The sequence below is a fragment of the Antedon bifida genome, chromosome 11 (genome assembly GCF_963402885.1).
Source record: "Antedon bifida chromosome 11, ecAntBifi1.1, whole genome shotgun sequence".
NCBI classification, from domain to species: domain Eukaryota; kingdom Metazoa; phylum Echinodermata; class Crinoidea; order Comatulida; family Antedonidae; genus Antedon; species Antedon bifida.
Genome location: NC_136236.1, coordinates 12050152 through 12071038, shown reverse-complemented (window position 1 = coordinate 12071038; position 20887 = coordinate 12050152). Strand labels below are relative to the sequence as shown.

Genomic DNA, 20887 nt, shown 5'->3' with positions numbered 1-20887 from the left:
GAATATATTTATATTATATAATTCAATGTTTAATATATATAAAGATAATTTTATTTATTATTTTGTTTAAAATAAGTAATTAATGTAGCGTTGAATAGTTATTTTTATGAAAAGAAATTAGAAATGTTACAGTTCATTAAAAATGCAAATTAAGGTCAAAGTTGCTGAAATGGCGTCTTGTTTTTCGCGTTAGTTGTTGCTATTTTATGTCAATTTTACCTGAATTTAGTTAAAAATGAGTGATAGTGATTCAGCAAATAAATCTGTAAGTGATTGATTATGTTTTGGTGGTAATGAAATAATATTTTATTTGTTTAATATTGAGATATGAACAGCGTCAATTGTCTTGTTTTTCTAGGCCCGCTTCGTCGGAAATTTATGAGTCTGCGCGATAAAGTAACGCTAATTCCAACTGGACTGACCTGGATTTTTGTCGTGTCACAATTTAGTAGTCCACACTTTAGGGGCCTAGGACTTTGTTTACAATTATCGAACTAAATGCCTGGCTTTGTTTATTGATCGATTATAATTGTTTTACTATACTATAATAATTCAAATAAATTAAATGATTATTTTATGTATATATTATGAACTTTTTAAAAGTTGTTTTGACTTTTGTTTAATTAATTGTATATTGTTTATTATTATCTTCTCTGTTCTCTGTGTATTCAGTTGTATTGTAAACATGTCTTGGCAAATAAAAAAGTTTTCATTAATTAATAAATAATGACAAAATATTTTATATTAATATATTATGATAAATAGGAATTGATTGAGCCTACCTAGCTAGAGAAATCGCTCAGAAAGTGTTTAGGCCTACTGCTGCTAATGGTAAAAATATTTTAAAATTTTATTTAAAATGTTGAATTTTTCAGTCTCTTGACTATATGTCATCAGATAGTGATGTAAGTAAAAATTAAACCATTTTCTGTTGCAAGCTTACTTACTATTTTTGGCAACCTACATCATACCATTACTGTCCTTCATTCTAGCTAGTTCAAAGCCTATTCATTTTTTAAAGTTTATTTTAAAGCAGACAGTTTTAATTTAAACACATAAATATCATTACACTACTGTTGAGTATGTATCAGCACTTTTTTAATACCAACTTCATGTTTTTGTGCTCATGGGCAGACAGAAGTTCACATCACATTCTGAATGTCCTTTGTTTCTTACTAGCATACTGCACATGTGCAAATCATAAACTGATAACGCACTGCACATGTGCAAATCATAAAACTGACAAACTCTACTGCACATGTGCAAATCATAAACTGACAACGTACTGCACATGTGCAAACCCATAAGTTGACAGCAGCATCAGAGCATTGCACTTCCTATTCTGCATTTACTGATATGTTTTCCGTCTGTGTAGGGTGATACGTCCTCTTAATCATAGCATTCAACAGCAATTAATTGTAGACATGCAAGCTACTGTACAGTCATTCATTTATGTTATAATTCATGTGACATCCATGGAAAAACAGATCTTCAACAAATGTTTGACTATTAAAGTATTAGTATTACTGTACTAATCTATTTAATTGTTTAACAATGCAATAGACAAAAACAATTGAAAGTTTAGTATATTAGTTATACATTCCATTCTGGAGCTCTTCCTAGTCTAAAAACTTTACACTTAATTCCAATAAGACTTGAACTAATACTATGAAATAAAACAGAAATCAAAAGGAAATACAAAAACAAACAAGTTCCTGTCTTTAATCAATTGTGTCCTAGTACGTGTAAGGATCTATAGATTGTATCCTAGTGAATTAACTACAGTAGGGAAGAAGGCTGCAGATATAACGTTGACTACTTGCACTCTAACACTATCATTGTATTTGAACTGCAATTAATTTATATTTCATTACTACATCTCAAACAACAAACTTTTTTTCATTTATTTAAGTATTCAAAATCAAATAAAAATTCTTTTGAGTATAAATTCCATTTACATTCATAAAGTTGAGGTGAAAACATTTATGTTTCTCAGAATGTTCATTAAGATTGTTATACTGTTTAAACTTTTATTTTATAGCCATTTTTATTAAACACATACTGTATTTAGACATAGAGAAATATGAAATGATCAGTTCTTGATAATGATAATGTTGGAGAAAGTGGAGATAGAAAAAAAATACACATTATTATCTTTTACAATTGCAAGAATATGTTATTTGAATCAAATTGATAATAAATACATTACTTAGCGGCAGATTATAAAAGATAATCAAAGACATCCAAGCAAAAAGTTCATCAAAGCAAGCGCTGTACTTTAGCAGTCTTCCAGACAGGAAAATAATAATTTGTTGTATTTTATTTTCAGCAGCAGGAGGAAGTTGCTAAGGCCTTCAACAAGTTGCCAGAAAGAGCTGCAAAGGTAACTGGCTTGATGACATTTATGGAGAAGGGGCCAAAAGACAAGGGTCCAGCAGTCAAAGATAACAGCAGTAGTACACCAGAGTTGTATTGTGTTTGTCAGAGTACAGATGCCTCACGATTTATGATGTAAGTATCAAAACAATCCAATTGAGTCTTTAGTTAGAAAGTTATTAATGAATATCAGAACAACATTAATTGCATTTACAATGCCGTAGCGAAACATTAAAAACAGACGAGGTAAAGATGCTTTAAATATACTGTAATATAAAACAATGATCTCTACTGGTGAGGTCAATGCCTCGTCTGCCTCATGCTGGCTACAGCCTTGATGTAAATTGAATTTAGATAAATAATCATATAATTTAATTCACATAGAAATGCATTATTTTTCTTTCAACTTTTTTTTGCATGGTATAATTTTATAAGAATTAGCCATCAGTTTCTTTGTTTTCAAGTTAAATTCTTAGAATCTAAGCAGGTTTCATTCAAGCATGACAATAATCATGCTACTGTAGTAACATGCCAGCCACACACACACAAATCCCAACAGATTTCATTCTGGCTTCCTGCATTAACCATTTGCATTGTCTCAGACAGTTATGTTAATTTTACATTCAAAACGTTTCCAGTGATTCACTGACTGGGAAAGAAATAAATCTACCTCAAGGTGTCTGGACACGTCTTGCAAAAATCATCTCGTAAACAACCATGATGTGTGTCTAACTTGTATTACAAACTTGTAGCAATTGATGTATTTTTTATCACTGTATTCCGTGTCAAAATTCTATATTTACTCTTGACACAGAATACATGATTATCAAGCATGTGTTTCTGTTCTATGTCATTTTGTAGAAACTACTTTATATTTTATTTTGGAAAGCTACTTTATTTCGTGGCAGATGTCTATATATTTACTCTTGTCACATAACACAGTTATACTGTACTACTGTCTCTGATGATAACCACATAAAACTCTTTGATGAAAGTTGGAAGCCTTTTGCCACTTTTCTCCCTGACTGAATACATGATTATCGAGCTAGTGTTTCTGTCTGTTTTAAGTCATTTTGTTTAAATCATGATAACGTCCAAGTATTTCTGTTTCTTTGTTGATAAACTTTACAACGTAATGAACATAATCTGTCAATTAGAGTATCCTATCTAGCACGTACAATTGGTGTTGACAGTCTGTACTCTAGCAACTTCCTTACAGGTCACAGTCAGGCCATTGATAATTGCATTTGATTTTGCGTAAATTCATTCACTATAAAAAAACACATTATATGTCTGTGTTTATCATTATGATTTGGTTTTGTGAGTACAGTACAGTAACATACTTTTTGTCTAATTGACTACTTTTTAATTTAAGTTACTCAAAAGTGTTCACTAAAAATGGTGATGCCTATATTTAATGAGTTAATCCTAAATATGCAGGGAAAATTACCCTTAACATGATTTCATGTCACAAAGTTATCATAAGCGGTGTAATTCGATTTAGAAATAAATAGTATTTCCATTACCAATAAAGTTCACTTGATATATGGCTAACTTTTAATTTCAATGCTCTAAAATATATCTTGTTTTTTAAAACATTTTAATAAATGTTTGTAAAAGTTTGATAATTAATTTTCAGATGCTGTGACTACTGTAATGAGTGGTACCATGGTGATTGCGTTAATTTAAAAGAATCGTCGTCTAAAAATATCAGAAAATATGCCTGTCCGCCGTGTCGCAGTAAGTACTCAATGTTGTGAGGAGTTATCTTATTGTTGATCTAATTTAAAAGTGAAGAAGGAAGGGGTAATTAAGGAAATGTTAAGGGAATGGGGGAAGTTCCTTCTCAAGTGCTACAGTTCTAAGTAAGAACATACTTAATTAAGTTAACATTACTGTTAACATTAAGTTTACACTTGATATTAACCTACAGTAGTTTGTTACAATTTTGTTTCTTTTTTATTGGATGTAGAAAGAATTTTTATTCATGTAATATTTATTCATATTTTCTGGTTTGTTTTTAAACAGCAAAAGATCCTTTCAATAATGTAATATACCGCAAAATTGAAAAAAAAATGAAAGCGAAGAAAAAATCAAGAACGAGAGACCGAGACAGAAACAAGGTGAAAGATAAACACAAGAAAAAACACAAGGACAAAAAGAAAAAGAAGCACTCTAAAGACAAGGATAGAAAGAAGAAAACATCAAAGAAAATGAAACCTGTAGATGATAAAGTGGATACTAGTTTTTGTGATAAACTGTTAAAAGCGTATGAAGAGAAGAAATCTGGTACAGAAGGTTCTAGTGATGAATACGCCAATAATGTTAAGTTACCACTTGTGGTAAGCTCATTACCTGTAATTACAACTTTTTTTTATTCATTTATGATTAACGTACTGATCCATGTATAAGCCCACCCTGGGGTATTAGTCTACTAATTTCTTTGTAGTGTACTCATGTTTGGTCCTCCTGTATACACACATCTCCTAAGCATTATCCATTAACGTACTGATCCATGTATAAGCCCACCCTGGGGTATAAGTCTACTAATTTCTTTGTAATGTACTCACGTTTGGTCCTTCTGTATACACACATCTCCTAAGCATTATCCATTTATTATTATATGTCTACAGTAGCCTTAAGCTCTGTCTACACTATCAAACTTTATGTGACAGCAAAATGTGATGTGCCCATATATGGACATGATGATGTCATATCACTACCATATTTGGGCACATCGCACTTTTTTTGTCAAACTAGTTTGATAATGTAGACAGAGCTTTATACTTGAGTCAGTACAGTATATAAGTAAAAACAGAATAATACAAATAGATGATACACTTATTACTTAGTCTAATTAGTTTATACAGTCAAAACTCATAATTTAGTCTTAATACTAATAAACTGTGTGGTTTTAGAACATAAACTTAAAATTTGTTTTATCTTTTTTTCAGCGATCAAATCGGAGATGTGGAGACTGTGATGCTTGCTATCGTCAAGACGATTGCGGGGAATGTGACTACTGCATGGTTAGTAGATTGTTTCAGTGTAGTAGAATACACGGCAAATTAACCCTATAGATGATTTCATGTCTCAAGGTGTTAGGATGTCCACTTGATTTGTGTTGGCACAGTTTAGCAATACCCTATCACAGACAACATGGTGGCTACCCTTTTAATTGACTATTATTATTATTATTATACTCTAAAATATTTCTTGCTAATTTAATTTTTTTAATTATTATTGTGGGATGTTTTTTTTTTCAGGATATGAAGAAATTTGGCGGACCAAACAGGATTAGGCAGAAGTGCAGGTTAAAGCAATGTATTCGATTGTCTTTGGTAAGTTCTGTACTTAATTAAGCAATTTCTTGTCTTCTTACTTAACTTTCATTAGTAACTTGCTTAAGCTTGGTTCCCACTAGAGAGGCAACACAAGCGACTTGACCAACAATTTGAATAGGACATCGTTTGTGTTGCGCTTACGTCCTTACATTGCGCTTACGTCCTTACATTGCGCTTACGTCCTTACATTGCGCTTACGTCCTTACATTGCGCTTACGTCCTTACATTGCGCTTACGTCCTTACATTGCGCTTACGTCCTTACATTGCGCTTACGTCCTTACGTTGCGCTTACGTCCTTACGTTGCGCTTACGTCCTTACGTTGCGCTTACGTCCTTACGTTGCGCTTACGTCCTTACGTTGCGCTTACGTCCTTACGTTGCGCTTACGTTGCGCTTACGTCCTTACGTTGCGCTTACGTCCTTACGTTGCGCTTACGTCCTTACGTTGCGCTTACGTCCTTACGTTGCGCTTACGTCCTTACGTTGCGCTTACGTCCTTACGTTGCGCTTACGTCCTTACGTTGCGCTTACGTCCTTACGTTGCGCTTACGTCCTTACGTTGCACTTACGTCTCTAGTGGGAACCAAGCATTAATTGTGTATTGTTTTTATTTATTTAGCTATCACGGCGGAGCATGTACTACCCAAATTCAGGAGAAGAGGATGAAATGGTGTATATAGGGCCGCCATCACGTAAACGCAAACACAGTGAAACATCGTCAGAACAAGGGGATGCTCATAGAGACCACACGTACATGATACCAAGGGTAAGAACCAATTTCTTTTCACAATATTTTTTCAATATTATGACATATTATTTCCATTTAAAATGTTTGTGTATTTCATGTAATGTTTAATGTGTGAATGTTGTTAGTTTAAAGTGCAGGCTTGCACACTGTAACATTGTATGTTAAAAAATGTAAACTAATTAAGGCCAAATGTAATATGTAATATTTGTGTTGTGGAAACATTTATCATGTTTGAATATACTTAAGTGTTAAATTATGTTGTTAATGTTAGGAAAACTATGCCTTCCCCTAAGTATATTTGTCCAGTTCCCAGCATGAAGATCTACGCCTGTTCACCTGTGCGCTTTTGTCCTCTACAGACAAGATTCTGGTGGCTGATGGACCACATGGATTACTGCCGTAAACTGCCTAACTGGGTGGATCTCTCGTGACACAACAACTACAAGTTCCTTCCTCAACTACTGTAAGACACACCAAGGCTATGAGATGTTGATTCCTAGAATATCTGAGTGAGTACTACTTGGAGAGAAGAGAGAAGTGATGGCTATTTGGACCTGGTTGTTACAGAGGATGCTAGTAAGAATTCTGAAATCTGTGCTTGTTTAGCATTAACAAGAATACATCAGCATGAGTAGATTGTCTTGAACAGCGTCATTAATGTGCAAAATAGTGCACTGGTGCTATATTGGACAGTGGAGAGCTTTCTCAGGATCTTCTGAACATTTGAAAGTTTGTAAGGATTAGTGGACCAGCTTGTTCTAATGGCAGTGATATTGGTCTCCAGGAAAGTTACAATTTGTGAACATTGGAAACATTGTTGTCTATGGTGCCAGACACATGGTGTATCACTATACCAGCCTGAGATACATGGTGCATCACAACACCAGCCTGAACTATGGTACATACCAGCCTGAACTATGGTACATCACTACTCCAGCCTGAACTATGGCACAACACTACTCCAGCCTGGACTAGGATACATCACTATACCAGCCTGGCCTATGGTACATCACTATACCAGCCTGAACTATGATACATCACTACTCCAGCCTGGCCTACGATACATCACTATACCAGCCTGGCCTATGGTACATCACTACTCCAGCCTGGCCTAGGATACATCACTACTCCAGCCTGGCCTAGGATACATCACTACTCCAGCCTGGCCTAGGATACATCACTACTCCAGCCTGAACTATGGTACATCACTACTCCAGCCTGGACTAGGATACATCACTATACCAGCCTGGCCTATGGTACATCACTATACCAGCCTGAACTATGGTACATCACTATACCAGCCTGGCCTATGGTACATCACTATACCAGCCTAAACTATGGTACATCACTACTCCAGCCTGGCCTATGGTACATCACTATACCAGCCTGAACTATGGTAATCACTATACCAGCCTGAACTATGGTAATTACTATACCAGCCTGAACTATGGTACATCACTATACCAGCCTGAACTATGGTACATCACTATACCAGCCTGAACTATGGTACATCACTATACCAGCCTGAACTATGGTACATCACTATACCAGCCCGAACTATGGTAATCACTATACCAGCCTGAACTATGGTACATCGCTATACCAGCCTGAACTATGGTAATCACTATACCAGCCTGAACTATGGTACATCAACTATGACACATAACTACACATGCAGATCTACACAATCTTCTCCCAATTTATAATAATAATCATTGATATGAATCCTGATTATTTGTATTCAGTCATAGAACAAAAAAGTACTACTATTAATAATAATGAAGATATCTGTTGACAGATTCTATACATTGTTTAATTAGGACTGGCTTATGTCATTCAACCTGGATTCATTTTCATGGTCAATTTTAAATAATAATTGGCTGCTAAGCAATCATTACGATTGGATAAAGGTTATTCTTATAAATCAATGATTATTCTTTTTGTGTATATTAGTTAAAATCTGCTTAACGTTTGCAGAAAAATTGTTAAATGGTTTGACAGAAGCCAGTCTGTAACAATGGTTTGACAGAAGCCAGTCTGTAACAATGGTTTGACAAAAGCCAGTCTGTGACAATGGTTTGACAGAAGCCAGTCTGTGACATTGGTTTGACAGAAGCCAGTCTGTAACACTGGTTTGACAGAAGCCAGTCTGTAATAATGGTTTGACAGAATCCAGTCTGTAATTGAGTTTGACAGAAGCCAGTCTGTAATTGAGTTTGACAGAAGCCAGTCTGTAATTGAGTTTTGACAAGGATCCTGTCTGACATAGTTTTATGGAGTATTTCAATCTTTGAACAGCATTTTGTAAATTATCTGTATATAAAATGTTTATTGGTTTGTATTAGAAAAAACAACTTGTAAATAGTTAATACCGTGCTACCATGATGTTGGTACAACAAAACAATTAAAAGGTTATTTTCACAACTTAAGCTCTGTCTACACTATCAAACTTTATGTGATGTGCTCATATGGACATGATGATGTTATATCACTACCACATTTGTGCAGATCACACTTTTTGTCAAACTAGTTTGATAGTGTGGACAGAGCTTAACACCTTATTCATTTTGTTTATCATTTGTGCCAAAGATAATTATTTTTATGGTTTTGTTATACTTTTTGTCATCAAATATTGTATGCATGTCTTACACATAATTTGTAATATTTTGGATGTCTTTGGCAGATTGTTATTTATATTTCATTGGACCATTTTTTAAATTTAAAAGGAAACAAATTAAATAATTTTCAGTTTCCATAGCTTATTGATAAAATACAGTAATAAATGTCACATTGAAACACATGTGATTAATTTCTAACTGGGTGCGTGTTTTAATGCACAAATTCATGTACGATACAGTACTCTGTTTCCAGTCAATATTTGTATGCTACATTATTTAATCAGGTTTATACAGTATTTAAAATTAAACAAGTTTTTTTTCTTCCATTTTTTAATTAAGTTAAACTGAAAGGGCATTGTTGTAAAGTTATGTCAGACAGCAATTTAAAGCCTGTGTTTTTGTATATTATTTGAAAATATATTTCTACGCAGTTTGTAGTCTTTGCCAAACAGATGAACAAGTGGAGCATGTGTTTTTGTATAATTTGAAAATTCATGTTTAGCCAACTCTTAATTTTTTCAATTTAAAACCAGAGGATATCCAAAAATCTTAATCTGTTGTGTTTCTACTTGTTTTTTTAATGTGTATATTGTTGTATAAATGAAGAAGGCATGTTGAATACAGGATTTTAAATTGGTTGTGAATATTGTGTATATTATGTGATATGCTGTTTAACATGCACAGAGGTTTCACAACAATCAGAAAGGTCCACAAAAACTACACAATTACAATAGAATATACAGTATATTAATAGTTGTAGACTCTGTAAATAAATCTTGAATTTATTTTAACAATCAACTTAAACATAGTCAAATTGACTATGACTTAAAATATGGTATTTTTGTACATTATAAAACCCATCTTATACATAATATGATAATATTACTGTATAATAAAAACATATTTTCAGTGTTTTTTTAACGTCACTTATGACATATTTTTGATGAATGATGTCAAAGGTCATAGTTATTTTAATCCTTTTCGTCTTGTATTTCTAAAGTTTTTCATTTTCAGTGAAAAGATCAAAATTCTCAATTTCACTTGGTTCCCACAACAAAAGGTAATTTGACCAATCACGATGCGATAGATCATCCAAAGTGATTGGTCAACTCACTTGCGTTATGCCTATGTCGCTGAATTGTGTCCAATGGGAACCAAGCTTTTGAAATGATTCAATTAAAATATCTTGTATTTGCCGACAAAATTGCTGTAAACTTGTACAAAACAGTTGTTCTTTATATTTGTAAATATTTAAATAAACAAACATAGATTTAATTTATAGTTTTGGTTTTTCATTCTTTGTTAGAATTTGTTGTTGATTTATATTAGTGTTCTTAATACCATCTCTTGTATTTAAGTTTGTGCAATAAATCTACTCTTAAAAACAGTGTGTTTAATTTATTGGTGATGTTTTATTGTGCAAGTTGGTTAGTTCAGGTACATTAGGCTAGTGTTCAAACTAGTATCAAGATTAAATCTTGGTTCCCACTAGGACGCAACTTGACCAATCACAAGCGATGGATTATCCGAACTGTTGCTTGTCATTGGTCAATTCGTCCTTGCGTTGCGTCCCAGTGATAACCAAACTTTAATGTTGCTACTGCCTTCTACACATGAATTGTGAAGAGGTCAAATAATGGCCTAACCGTAACAGACTTGTCTACAAATTCAAGTAGTGTGTGATCACATATAATTGAAAAAAGACTAATTTTCCACACAATTCTTGTTCATACGTGCGTCTTGTTAATCTACTTATTTTTCATATGAATTATTATTTTCATTTGACCTTTAGGATGTTGACCCCAGTTTGTTGGATCATTTTGATTATGTAATGAGACCAGCTAAAGATAAGCGCTTATCTAAGAAACACAAGAAATCTAAGCATGTGAAAGGCAAAGACAAAAAGGTTTGTAAATGCATAGAATATTTACTAATAATAATAATAAAATATGTTTTAGTTTTACTAAAGTATGTTTTACTGTTTAAATTGAGTTTATGTATTTTTAACCAGACAAAGGAAAAGAAGAGAAAACTGAGTCAGAAAGATGACCGAGATGAACGGCTAAAAAGACAGAAAGAGATCCCCAAACAATGTAATGGACCTGGCTGTACAAAGGTTGCAAGAACCAACAGCAAGTACTGCAGTGATGAGTGCGGACTTAAACTTGCAACTAAGTAAGCATTTATCCAGTGGAGTAACGCAGAGGCTTGAGGCCCCTGGTTTAGGAACCCTAAGTGGCCCTCCAACGCTGGAGGCCTTGGCCGTTTTTAGCTTTTTCGACATATTTTAATGCCTATTTTTTTCCTCTTGGCACTGTAGCTCAGGGGCCCCTGGGTTTAGCCAGTGAGCGCTCATAGCTGTTACGCCACTGTGTTTATCTAGTATTAGTACACCTTATTACTTGCATGCAAGTTGTATATCTGTCTACCCTGTATCAATTACTTTAACTCTGTTCATAAACACTCTTGTGAAATCATACTAGTGACGGATCCTAGATTTTGAAATAGGTGTGACCTACGGCTTAAAATTGTTGTAAAAAGTGCTTTTGCATTGCAATTTACCATGCCACATGTCCTTCCCCTCCTTGAACAAGTCAACCCCCATCCCTCTTACTTAAATCTGCCTATGAATACAATTATGTTTCTTTCTATCAATACAGTCGTATCTTTGAGTTTCTGCCACAACGCATCAAACAGTGGCAGGAGAGTCCTTGCATAGCAGAAGAGAAAAACAAAAAAGAACTTGAAGTTGTTCGGACAAACATGGAGAATGCAAAGAAAAACATAGCGGACCTTGATAAACAGATCGACCAATTGAAGAGGATTGTTGAGAAGGCTAAACGTTGTACCATTGATCAAGATCAAGAGGTGAGATACATGCTCCAATTTGGCAGTCTATTGCTTCCTATTTCTGGTCTTTTCTCTCTGAGATGGTTAATTTAATTTAATTCATTGTTTTTATTTGATTTCCCTTTTCTTCCTAAAAAACAAGTTGAAACGTCGCACATGTACGTATTCATGAATGGTTTAACGTAAAGAATTACATACATATGATTTCCATTTTAATTCTAATTATTTTGTACATTATTTTATTTTATTTATCTTTATAAATTCTATTTTAATTTTACTTTAATTGTTACATGTTTATTTCTTCATCATATTGTATATTTGTGATTGTCCCTAATGATCAGCTTTGGCTGGATGGACTCCTGTAAAATATTGTTGAAATAAATAAAATAAAAAATAAACAAAGGGTAGCTTACTTCTGTCCCAGTTTCCTGTCTGTAATTTGGTAATGCCAGTAAATTATCAGAAAGATATAGAAGCTATATATCTTTGTGGTACCAACCGCGATAAGGTCAAAGTATGTCAGAGGTTGTTTCTACAATTCTCATATCTTGTCCCTTTGTTCTTCTTTGCTCATCTTTCTTGTAACCATCCTCTTTTTTTATTATTAGAACACAGAAGATGAAGAGGCTGAACTAAGTATATACTGCGTGTCTTGTGGTTTGCCAGTGAACCTAACCAGGGCTATTAGACACTTTCAGAGATGCTTCAGTAAGGTATGTCTAACCGACCAATATATTTATTTATTCAACTTTTGTTCAAGTTTTACAAGGGTAGCTCTAACAGCTATACTACAACAGTACAGCTGACTTGAAAGGCCCTCTTAAAAACAATACAATAATATACAGACGACATTCATACATAAAGATACAGGAGGATTAATAAAGTTAAAATTCTCAAACAGATTTAAACAATTTAAAATTCATACACAAATTCATATGTACAATTCTAATATTATCTAACATTGTTTATATTTGATGCTGTTTATCAGAAAATGTTCTATATTCGCTAAAATTAATACATTGTAAATCAAACTTGCTTAATTTTGGCTAAAGCTTTTTAAATTCGATCATTTTAATTTTAATTTCAGTTGGAGAGTCAAACATCTTATGGGTCAGCTTACCCTACAAGAATTGCAGGGTAAATATTATATCAACATTTTTTTTACTATGGTATAATATATATATATAAGTTTTTTGATAACTTGCTGTTTGTATAATCAATTTATATAAAATAATGCATTTATAATTAAAATCTGAGCATATTAAAATGTTATGATTTTACAATGATTATAAGTTATACAGTATTTACATAATATATTTCTTTTTATTTAATTAAATGAATTATTATTTCTTATATAACCTGTCTACACTATCAAACTTCTGACAACAAAATGTGATATGCCCATATATGGACACAATGATGTCATTTGGGCACATCACACTTGTTTTAATAGTGTGGACAGAGCTTTATATAACCTGTCTATGATATCCTTTCATGTGTGTTTGCCTTTTTACAGAGAATCCATGTTTTGTGACTATTTCAATCCGCAGCAGAGTACATACTGTAAACGATTGAAAGTACTTTGTCCTGAGCACACTAAAGACCCAAAGGTAAGTCTCTCATTACCAAGTCAGCGTTCACTGGGTCCTTTCCTTCTACCAACACTTTATTATTAATAATTCTTTATACTGGGTGACCTCTTCAGTCAAAGACTGTCCTCCCAGAGGGCCCAGTTATGATCAGTGTGTGTGTGTGTGTGTACTAATACACAGGGGTACCACCAGAACCATGCGTCAGCCTTGAACCCTTGCTGATGTCATGGCTATATAATTACTGTTCCACTGTCTTAACTGTTCGGCCACTCACTTGCTTTAAAAGACTACTGGTAGAAAACATCCAACTCGCCAGTTGGTCTAGTTTAATTAGTGGTAGTCTTTGGGGCCTAAGTGTCCCCTTATCCTTGTCTCAAAGGAAGGAGAATCCTAAATGAGTTGTTCTATTTCATGATTGACATATTTCTGACCTACAGGTGAGTGACAACGAGGTTTGCGGATGTCCACTCACCAAGGGTAACATTCTAAAGGAAACTGACCAGTTCTGTCTGATGGCTAAAAAGAAATGCAACAAACACTTTCATTGGGAGAAACTGCGTAGAGCTGAGATTGATTTACAAAGAGTTCATTGGGTAAGTGGCTAAGATTCATTTAAACTGCGTAGAGCTGAGATTGATTTACAAAGAGTTCATTGGGTAAGTGGCTAAGATTCATTTAAACTGCGTAGAGCTGAGATTGATTTACAAAGAGTTCATTGGGTAAGTGGCTAAGATTCATTTAAACTGCGTAGAGCTGAGATTGATTTACAAAGAGTTCATTGGGTAAGTGGCTAAGATTCATTTAAACTGCGTAGAGCTGAGATTGATTTACAAAGAGTTCATTGGGTAAGTGGCTAAGATTCATTTAAACTGCGTAGAGCTGAGATTGATTTACAAAGAGTTCATTGGGTAAGTGGCTAAGATTCATTTAAACTGCGTAGAGCTGAGATTGATTTACAAAGAGTTCATTGGGTAAGTGGCTAAGATTCATTTAAACTGCGTAGAGCTGAGATTGATTTACAAAGAGTTCATTGGGTAAGTGGCTAAGATTCATTTAAACTGCGTAGAGCTGAGATTGATTTACAAAGAGTTCATTGGGTAAGTGGCTAAGATTCATTTAAACTGCGTAGAGCTGAGATTGATTTACAAAGAGTTCATTGGGTAAGTGGCTAAGATTCATTTAAACTGCGTAGAGCTGAGATTGATTTACAAAGAGTTCATTGGGTAAGTGGCTAAGATTCATTTAAACTGCGTAGAGCTGAGATTGATTTACAAAGAGTTCATTGGGTAAGTGGCTAAGATTCATTTAAACTGCGTAGAGCTGAGATTGATTTACAAAGAGTTCATTGGGTAAGTGGCTAAGATTCATTTAAACTGCGTAGAGCTGAGATTGATTTACAAAGAGTTCATTGGGTAAGTGGCTAAGATTCATTTAAACTGCGTAGAGCTGAGATTGATTTACAAAGAGTTCATTGGGTAAGTGGCTAAGATTCATTTAAACTGCGTAGAGCTGAGATTGATTTACAAAGAGTTCATTGGGTAAGTGGCTAAGATTCATTTAAACTGCGTAGAGCTGAGATTGATTTACAAAGAGTTCATTGGGTAAGTGGCTAAGATTCATTTAAACTGCGTAGAGCTGAGATTGATTTACAAAGAGTTCATTGGGTAAGTGGCTAAGATTCATTTAAACTGCGTAGAGCTGAGATTGATTTACAAAGAGTTCATTGGGTAAGTGGCTAAGATTCATTTAAACTGCGTAGAGCTGAGATTGATTTACAAAGAGTTCATTGGGTAAGTGGCTAAGATTCATTTAAACTGCGTAGAGCTGAGATTGATTTACAAAGAGTTCATTGGGTAAGTGGCTAAGATTCATTTAAACTGCGTAGAGCTGAGATTGATTTACAAAGAGTTCATTGGGTAAGTGGCTAAGATTCATTTAAACTGCGTAGAGCTGAGATTGATTTACAAAGAGTTCATTGGGTAAGTGGCTAAGATTCATTTAAGTACGTTCTTAGTTTACTACTTTCAATTCAATAAGTATTTTCTTAGTTTACAACTGAGATTGATAGTGATTCTTTATTACTACTAGAGCTAAGATAATTTAAGTACGTTCTTAGTTTACTACTTTCAATTCAATACATACTTTCTTAGTTTACAACTGAGATTGATAGTGATTCTTTATTACTACTAGAGCTAAGATTAATTTAAGTATGTTCTTAGTTTAATAATTCCAGCCCCTTGAGCACATTTGGTGGCTAAGTGTGCTCTAGAAGTCTGTATCATTATTATTAATTCAATCAGTATTTTCTTAGAACTGAGATTGATTTTTGTTTTAATTTTAGTGGCTAAAGTTGGATGACTTATTTGAACAAGAGCGTAACATTCGTACAGCGATGTCTGAGAGGGCGGGTGTTCTAGGCCTCATGTTACATCAGACCATAGATCATGACATGCTGGCCCAGGTGCACATGCAATCTGGATTCAACACAGGAGTGAACACCCAGATGAATATGGGAATACCGCAGCCAACTGAAGAAGCAACGGGTAAAGAAAAGCCAGCAGAAGAGATTCAAGAAAAGGAGGCATCAAATGTTTCAGGGGGTGGAAGTGGACTAGATGTATCTGCAGAGGTGGGAGAAAGTGTTTCAGGGGGTGTAGGTGGAGTACCTGCAATGCCAATCGGAGTCGCACAAACTGTTTAATATTTGTAACTTATTTTGACTGAGTTTGTTGATGCAAACATTTCTTTTGGGTTAATATACCCTAAGTTGTTTGCTGTTAACTGTGTTTGAAAGTCTTATAATTTGGTCATGACTTCTTCTTTAGGTCATGACTTCTTCTTTAGGTCATGACTTCTTCTTTAGGTCACGACTTCTTCTTTAGGTCACTGATCTTCAATTTTATGTAATGTCAATAGTTTCTTTTAATTTTAATGAATTTTATAGAAAGGAGAACTGTAATTGTTCTCCAAGTATGTTCTTATTGTCAACTAAGTATACAACTAAGTATCAAATAATCTTTGTACAAATCTAGATCATTTCTGAAGCTTTTTTATAAGTAAATAAAAAATTGTTTTAAAAATATGTTACAATAAAATAAATAATTACAGTAGCGTAATAAATGTTAAAAGTAAGATAGACATATGTTGATTGAAATAGAATATTGTGTCCAGAAATGATCTACTCAAGTCAGTAGCATGTCAAGGGGTGGGTGGGGGTGTGGGGGCTGCATGTAGGATAGACGCTGATAACGATACAGTTTATTTAGTTCAGGTTATATGGCTACGCTTTTATTTAACTGCGTTGTGGGTTGAATTAAGCCGTTTGATTGGATAACGGTAGCTTTGTATCGCCCACTTAAACAGTTTGAAATATCATTGTTCTTGTATTGAATTTCTTAATACTGTAGTACACTATGTAGTTCTAATAAAAACAAAGCATGAGATTTGTTACTGAGTTTTCCTAGTTTTTACTTACTAAGCTTTTTTTTTTAACAGAGATTATGTTTGCCGCCCTCTCTAATCATTTTTTTCTAGGACAATAAAAGTAGGCCTAGGCCTCCTACGTACGGCAACAGATTTGACTTGTGTAAACCAATAACAGTCGAAAATGTAAAATTCACGTTTTTATAATTGCTTTATTGTAATTATTGTATTATAAAAATAATGTTTAAATCCTGAGAACGCACTGAATGCGGTCTTCTTTTTTTAGCTTGTCATTACTTTGTTTTTTTGTTCTTGTGTAGTTTCAATATTGATTACACTTGAAATTATTCATAGGAATGGCAGAATATGAAAACGACTTTACAATGATTCCAGAAGTTAAAATAGGTGAGTTTTGAATAAATACTGTAACTTGTAAGTAAATATTTATTAAATATTGTTAGTTAAGTCGAAGATGCTCTCCAGGTGGAATGCCATCCTGAGTTGAGTAGGAATAATTAGTCTTGTTTATTTTATTTCATTTATATGTAATTTTTACTTTCTATGGACCAGAGATTCCAAAATAAAAGATTGAATGAATGAATAATTATAAAACTTGAAATCTGTTAATAATTTTAATTTTGATTCTTTTTAAAATTATATATTTGTTGTTATTTCTATTTTAGAAAACTTTGGTAAAGAAGACGAGATAAATTATAGAGAAAGACAAAAAAATGAGCATTTGCAATCGGAAGAAAAAAGAGAAATCATTTTAAATGAAAATCCAATAACATTTAAATGTGAACATTGTGGAGAAAAGTTTGAGTTGCATGAATTAAAAACACATTTAAATATACACACTGAAGTTAAACAAATTCAATGTGAACAATGTGGCCAGATATTTGAGAATGAGGACGACTTAGATGAGCATGTTATTAAAACACATTCATGTAATCAATGTGATTATTGTCAACTAATGTTTGATGATGAAAAACATTTGGAATTACATTTTGCAACTCATTTAAAAAAGAATGAAATATCTGACGATAAACATTATGAATGTGAACATTGTGAGAAAAAGTTCAGACAAAGTGGATCATTGAAACGACACTTACGAACACATACAGGGGGAGGACATTGTATGAAGAAATTTAAATATAGAAAGAAGAAAACATCAAAGAAAATGAAACCTGCAGATGATAAAGTGGATACTAGTTTTTGTGATAAACTTTTAAAAGCGTATGAAGAGAAGAAATCTGGTACAGAAGGTTCTAGTGATGAATACGCCAATAATGTTAAGTTACCACTTGTGGTAAGCTCATTACCTGCAATTTTGTTATTCATTGATTTGTGATTACCATACTGATTCATGTATAAGCCCACCCTGGGGTATTAGTCTGCTAATTTCTTTGTACTGATGTTTGGTCCATCTGTATACACGCATCTCCTAAGCATTATCCATTTACAGTATTATTATATGTCTAGGTTTATACTTGGAGTCAGTACAGTATATAAGTATTACAAACACTCTAGAATAATACACTTAACATAGACTCTTTTGTTTATGCAGTCAAAACTCATACTGTGATTATAATACAGTCACACACTTTGGTACTGGTTCAGGTAACCGTCTTCATAGAGTAGCCATTGACATAAAGTTGACATTTAGATTAATGCTACTTTTAAGTGTACAGAGAGTGACATACCACAGACATTGCAATAAATTAAACAAAGTGGTCAGTAATATGCTTTAGCTAATAAACTGTGTGGTTTTAGAACATTAACTTAAAGTTTGTTTGTATTTTTTTTTCAGCGATCAAGTCGGAGATGTGGAGACTGTGATGCTTGCTATCGTCAAGACGATTGCGGGGAATGTGACTACTGCATGGTTAGTAGATTGTTTCAGTATAATAGAATGTGCAGCAAATTAATCCTATAGATGATTCCATGTCTCAAGGTGTCCACTTTGTTTGCACGGTTAAGCAAAGTCCTAACATGACCAAATATTTTTTGCTAATTTCATTTTTTTAAATTATAATGAATGTTTTTTTCAGGATATGAAGAAATTTGGCGGACCAAACAGGATTAGGCAGAAGTGCAGGTTAAAGCAATGTATTCGATTGTCTTTGGTAAGTTCTGTACTTAATTAAGCAATTTCTTGTGCTCTTACTTAACTTTCATTAGTAACTTGCTTAAGCTTGGTTCCCACTAGGCAACACAAAGACGTAAACCAACACAAGCGAGTTTGAATAATCCATTGCTTGTAGTTGGTCAAATTACTTACATTGCGTTTACGTCTTTGCGCTGTGTCTCTAGTGGGAACCAAGCATTTATTTTTATTGTTTTATTTTAGCTATCACGGCGGAGCATGTACTGCCCAAATTCAGAAGAAGCGGATGAAACGGTGTATATAGGGCCGCCATCGCGTAAGCGTAAAAACAGTGAAACATCGTCAGAACAAGGGGATGCTCACAACGACCACACGTACACGATACCAAGGGTAAGAACCAATTTTTGTAACCATATATTTTATAATATAATGACATGATCTTTCCATTTAAAAGGTTTGTGTATTTCATGTAATGTTTAAAGATCTACTTCAACCTCTAAATCTAATTCACCTGTGTGCTTTTGTCCTCTACAGACAAGATTCTTGCAGCTGATGGACCACATGGATTACTGCAGTAAACTGCCTAACTGGGTGGATCTCTCGTGACACAACTACCAGTTCCTTCTTCAACTACAGTGACAACAATAAAGTTCCTTATTCGACTATAACAAACCAAGGCTCTGAGACATCTAGGCTGGTATCACTATACCAGCCTGGCCTAGTATGATACATCACTATACCAGCCTGGACTGAGGTGCCTCACTATACCAGCCTGAACTATAATACATCAACTAACTATGACACATCAACTAACTATGACACATAACTACACATGCAGATCTACACAATCTTCTCCCAATTTATTATAATATTCATTGATATGAATCCTTTTGTATTCGGTCATAGAATAAAAAAGTACTACTATTAATAATAATGTAGATATCTGTTGACAGATTCTATACATTGTTTAATTAAGACTTTCTTATGTCATTAGTAGTGTAATCAATGTTAAAGTAACATAGCAAGGCTTGTAGGATAGATATGATGATGCAGTTTATTTTGTTCAGGTAATATGCCTACAATATTTTTATTTTTACTGCGTTGTTGTGGGTTGAATTATGCTTTTGATTTGAATAACGGTAGCTTTGTATCGCCAACTTAAACAGTTAGTTTGAAATATCATTGTTCTTGTATGGGATTTCTTAATACTGTAGTATACTATGTAGTTCTAATAAAAACAAAGCATGAAATTTGGTACTGAGTTTATCTTTTTTCACGCTGCTGCTCTAGCCCGCTACGTCACAAGAGATGACGTAATCCGATATAAAGCAAGCAGCAGTTTTAGTATTGAGAGACTGACATAAATGCGAAAATGGAAACTCCACTATAATTTATAGGTCCCAGATGGGAAAAGAGTCTAATGGTTGAATGACAAATCCCAAAGCATTTCTGGTATTTAGTCTCATGATATTATATAATACTGTAAATCAAAACAGTCCATGAAAGTTTTTGTTTGTACCATGGACTCTATAATTATAGTTCCATGTTTATACTAAAGTGACAGAAATTGAGTCTGTATTTCATATCAAAGTTATTCTCTTCTGTAACAAAAACATAATATTTATTCACATATAAAAAGAGAAAAGAAACGTTTAATTAATACTCAAAAACCATTGTCTGACAGACAAATTAAGTATTTTTTCTTTTAAATTACATTTTTTCAGGTAAAATAACTATTATGTGACAATAAAATGACCACATTCAAAAACAAATTTGAAATAAAAAATATTTTTCAGAGGAACAATATATCTTTAAAACTGTTACGTCA

General features: G+C 33.6%; 3 protein-coding genes across 6 annotated transcripts in view; 2 read left to right on the top strand and 1 right to left on the bottom strand.

The window, feature by feature from the left end:
* LOC144856120 (NACHT domain- and WD repeat-containing protein 1-like) overlaps window positions 1-20887 on the bottom strand; it is a 187846-nt gene that overhangs the window by 144904 nt on the left and 22055 nt on the right. The gene's annotated exons all lie outside the window — the stretch shown is intronic.
* Window positions 138-16727, top strand: LOC144855145 (CXXC-type zinc finger protein 1-like). Of its 4 annotated transcripts, none has more exons than XM_078712960.1 (16): window positions 151-265; window positions 876-905; window positions 2330-2511; window positions 4016-4116; window positions 4405-4718; window positions 5331-5405; window positions 5643-5717; window positions 6341-6487; window positions 10880-10993; window positions 11099-11262; window positions 11748-11955; window positions 12546-12650; window positions 13025-13074; window positions 13454-13547; window positions 13967-14122; window positions 15871-16727. In XM_078712960.1, exons 1-16 carry the CDS (start codon window positions 236-238, stop codon window positions 16228-16230), a joined length of 2205 nt encoding a protein of 734 aa, XP_078569086.1. In that variant the 5' UTR covers window positions 151-235; the 3' UTR covers window positions 16231-16727. The 4 variants fall into 4 exon arrangements, with proteins under 4 accessions (XP_078569087.1, XP_078569086.1, XP_078569084.1 ...); XM_078712958.1 differs by having other exon boundaries at window positions 4405-4733; XM_078712959.1 differs by having other exon boundaries at window positions 158-265; window positions 2333-2511; window positions 4405-4733.
* LOC144855154 (uncharacterized) lies at window positions 16764-20247 on the top strand. Its single transcript, XM_078712971.1, has 6 exons — window positions 16764-17357; window positions 17636-18261; window positions 18763-18837; window positions 19004-19078; window positions 19303-19449; window positions 19594-20247. Exons 1-6 carry the CDS (start codon window positions 17309-17311, stop codon window positions 19663-19665), a joined length of 1044 nt encoding a protein of 347 aa, XP_078569097.1. The 5' UTR covers window positions 16764-17308; the 3' UTR covers window positions 19666-20247.

Coding starts and splice junctions, on each gene's coding strand:
- LOC144855145 (XM_078712958.1), top strand. CDS start 236: ATGAGTGATAGTGATTCAGCAAATAAATCT. Junction 5,718..6,340: donor AATGTATTCGATTGTCTTTG/GTAAGTTCTGTA, acceptor TTATTTATTTAG/CTATCACGGCGGAGCATGTA. Junction 13,548..13,966: donor AGCACACTAAAGACCCAAAG/GTAAGTCTCTCA, acceptor TCTGACCTACAG/GTGAGTGACAACGAGGTTTG.
- LOC144855154 (XM_078712971.1), top strand. CDS start 17,309: ATGGCAGAATATGAAAACGACTTTACAATGATTCCAGAAGTTAAAATA. Junction 18,262..18,762: donor ATGTTAAGTTACCACTTGTG/GTAAGCTCATTA, acceptor TTTTTTTTTCAG/CGATCAAGTCGGAGATGTGG. Junction 19,079..19,302: donor AATGTATTCGATTGTCTTTG/GTAAGTTCTGTA, acceptor GTTTTATTTTAG/CTATCACGGCGGAGCATGTA.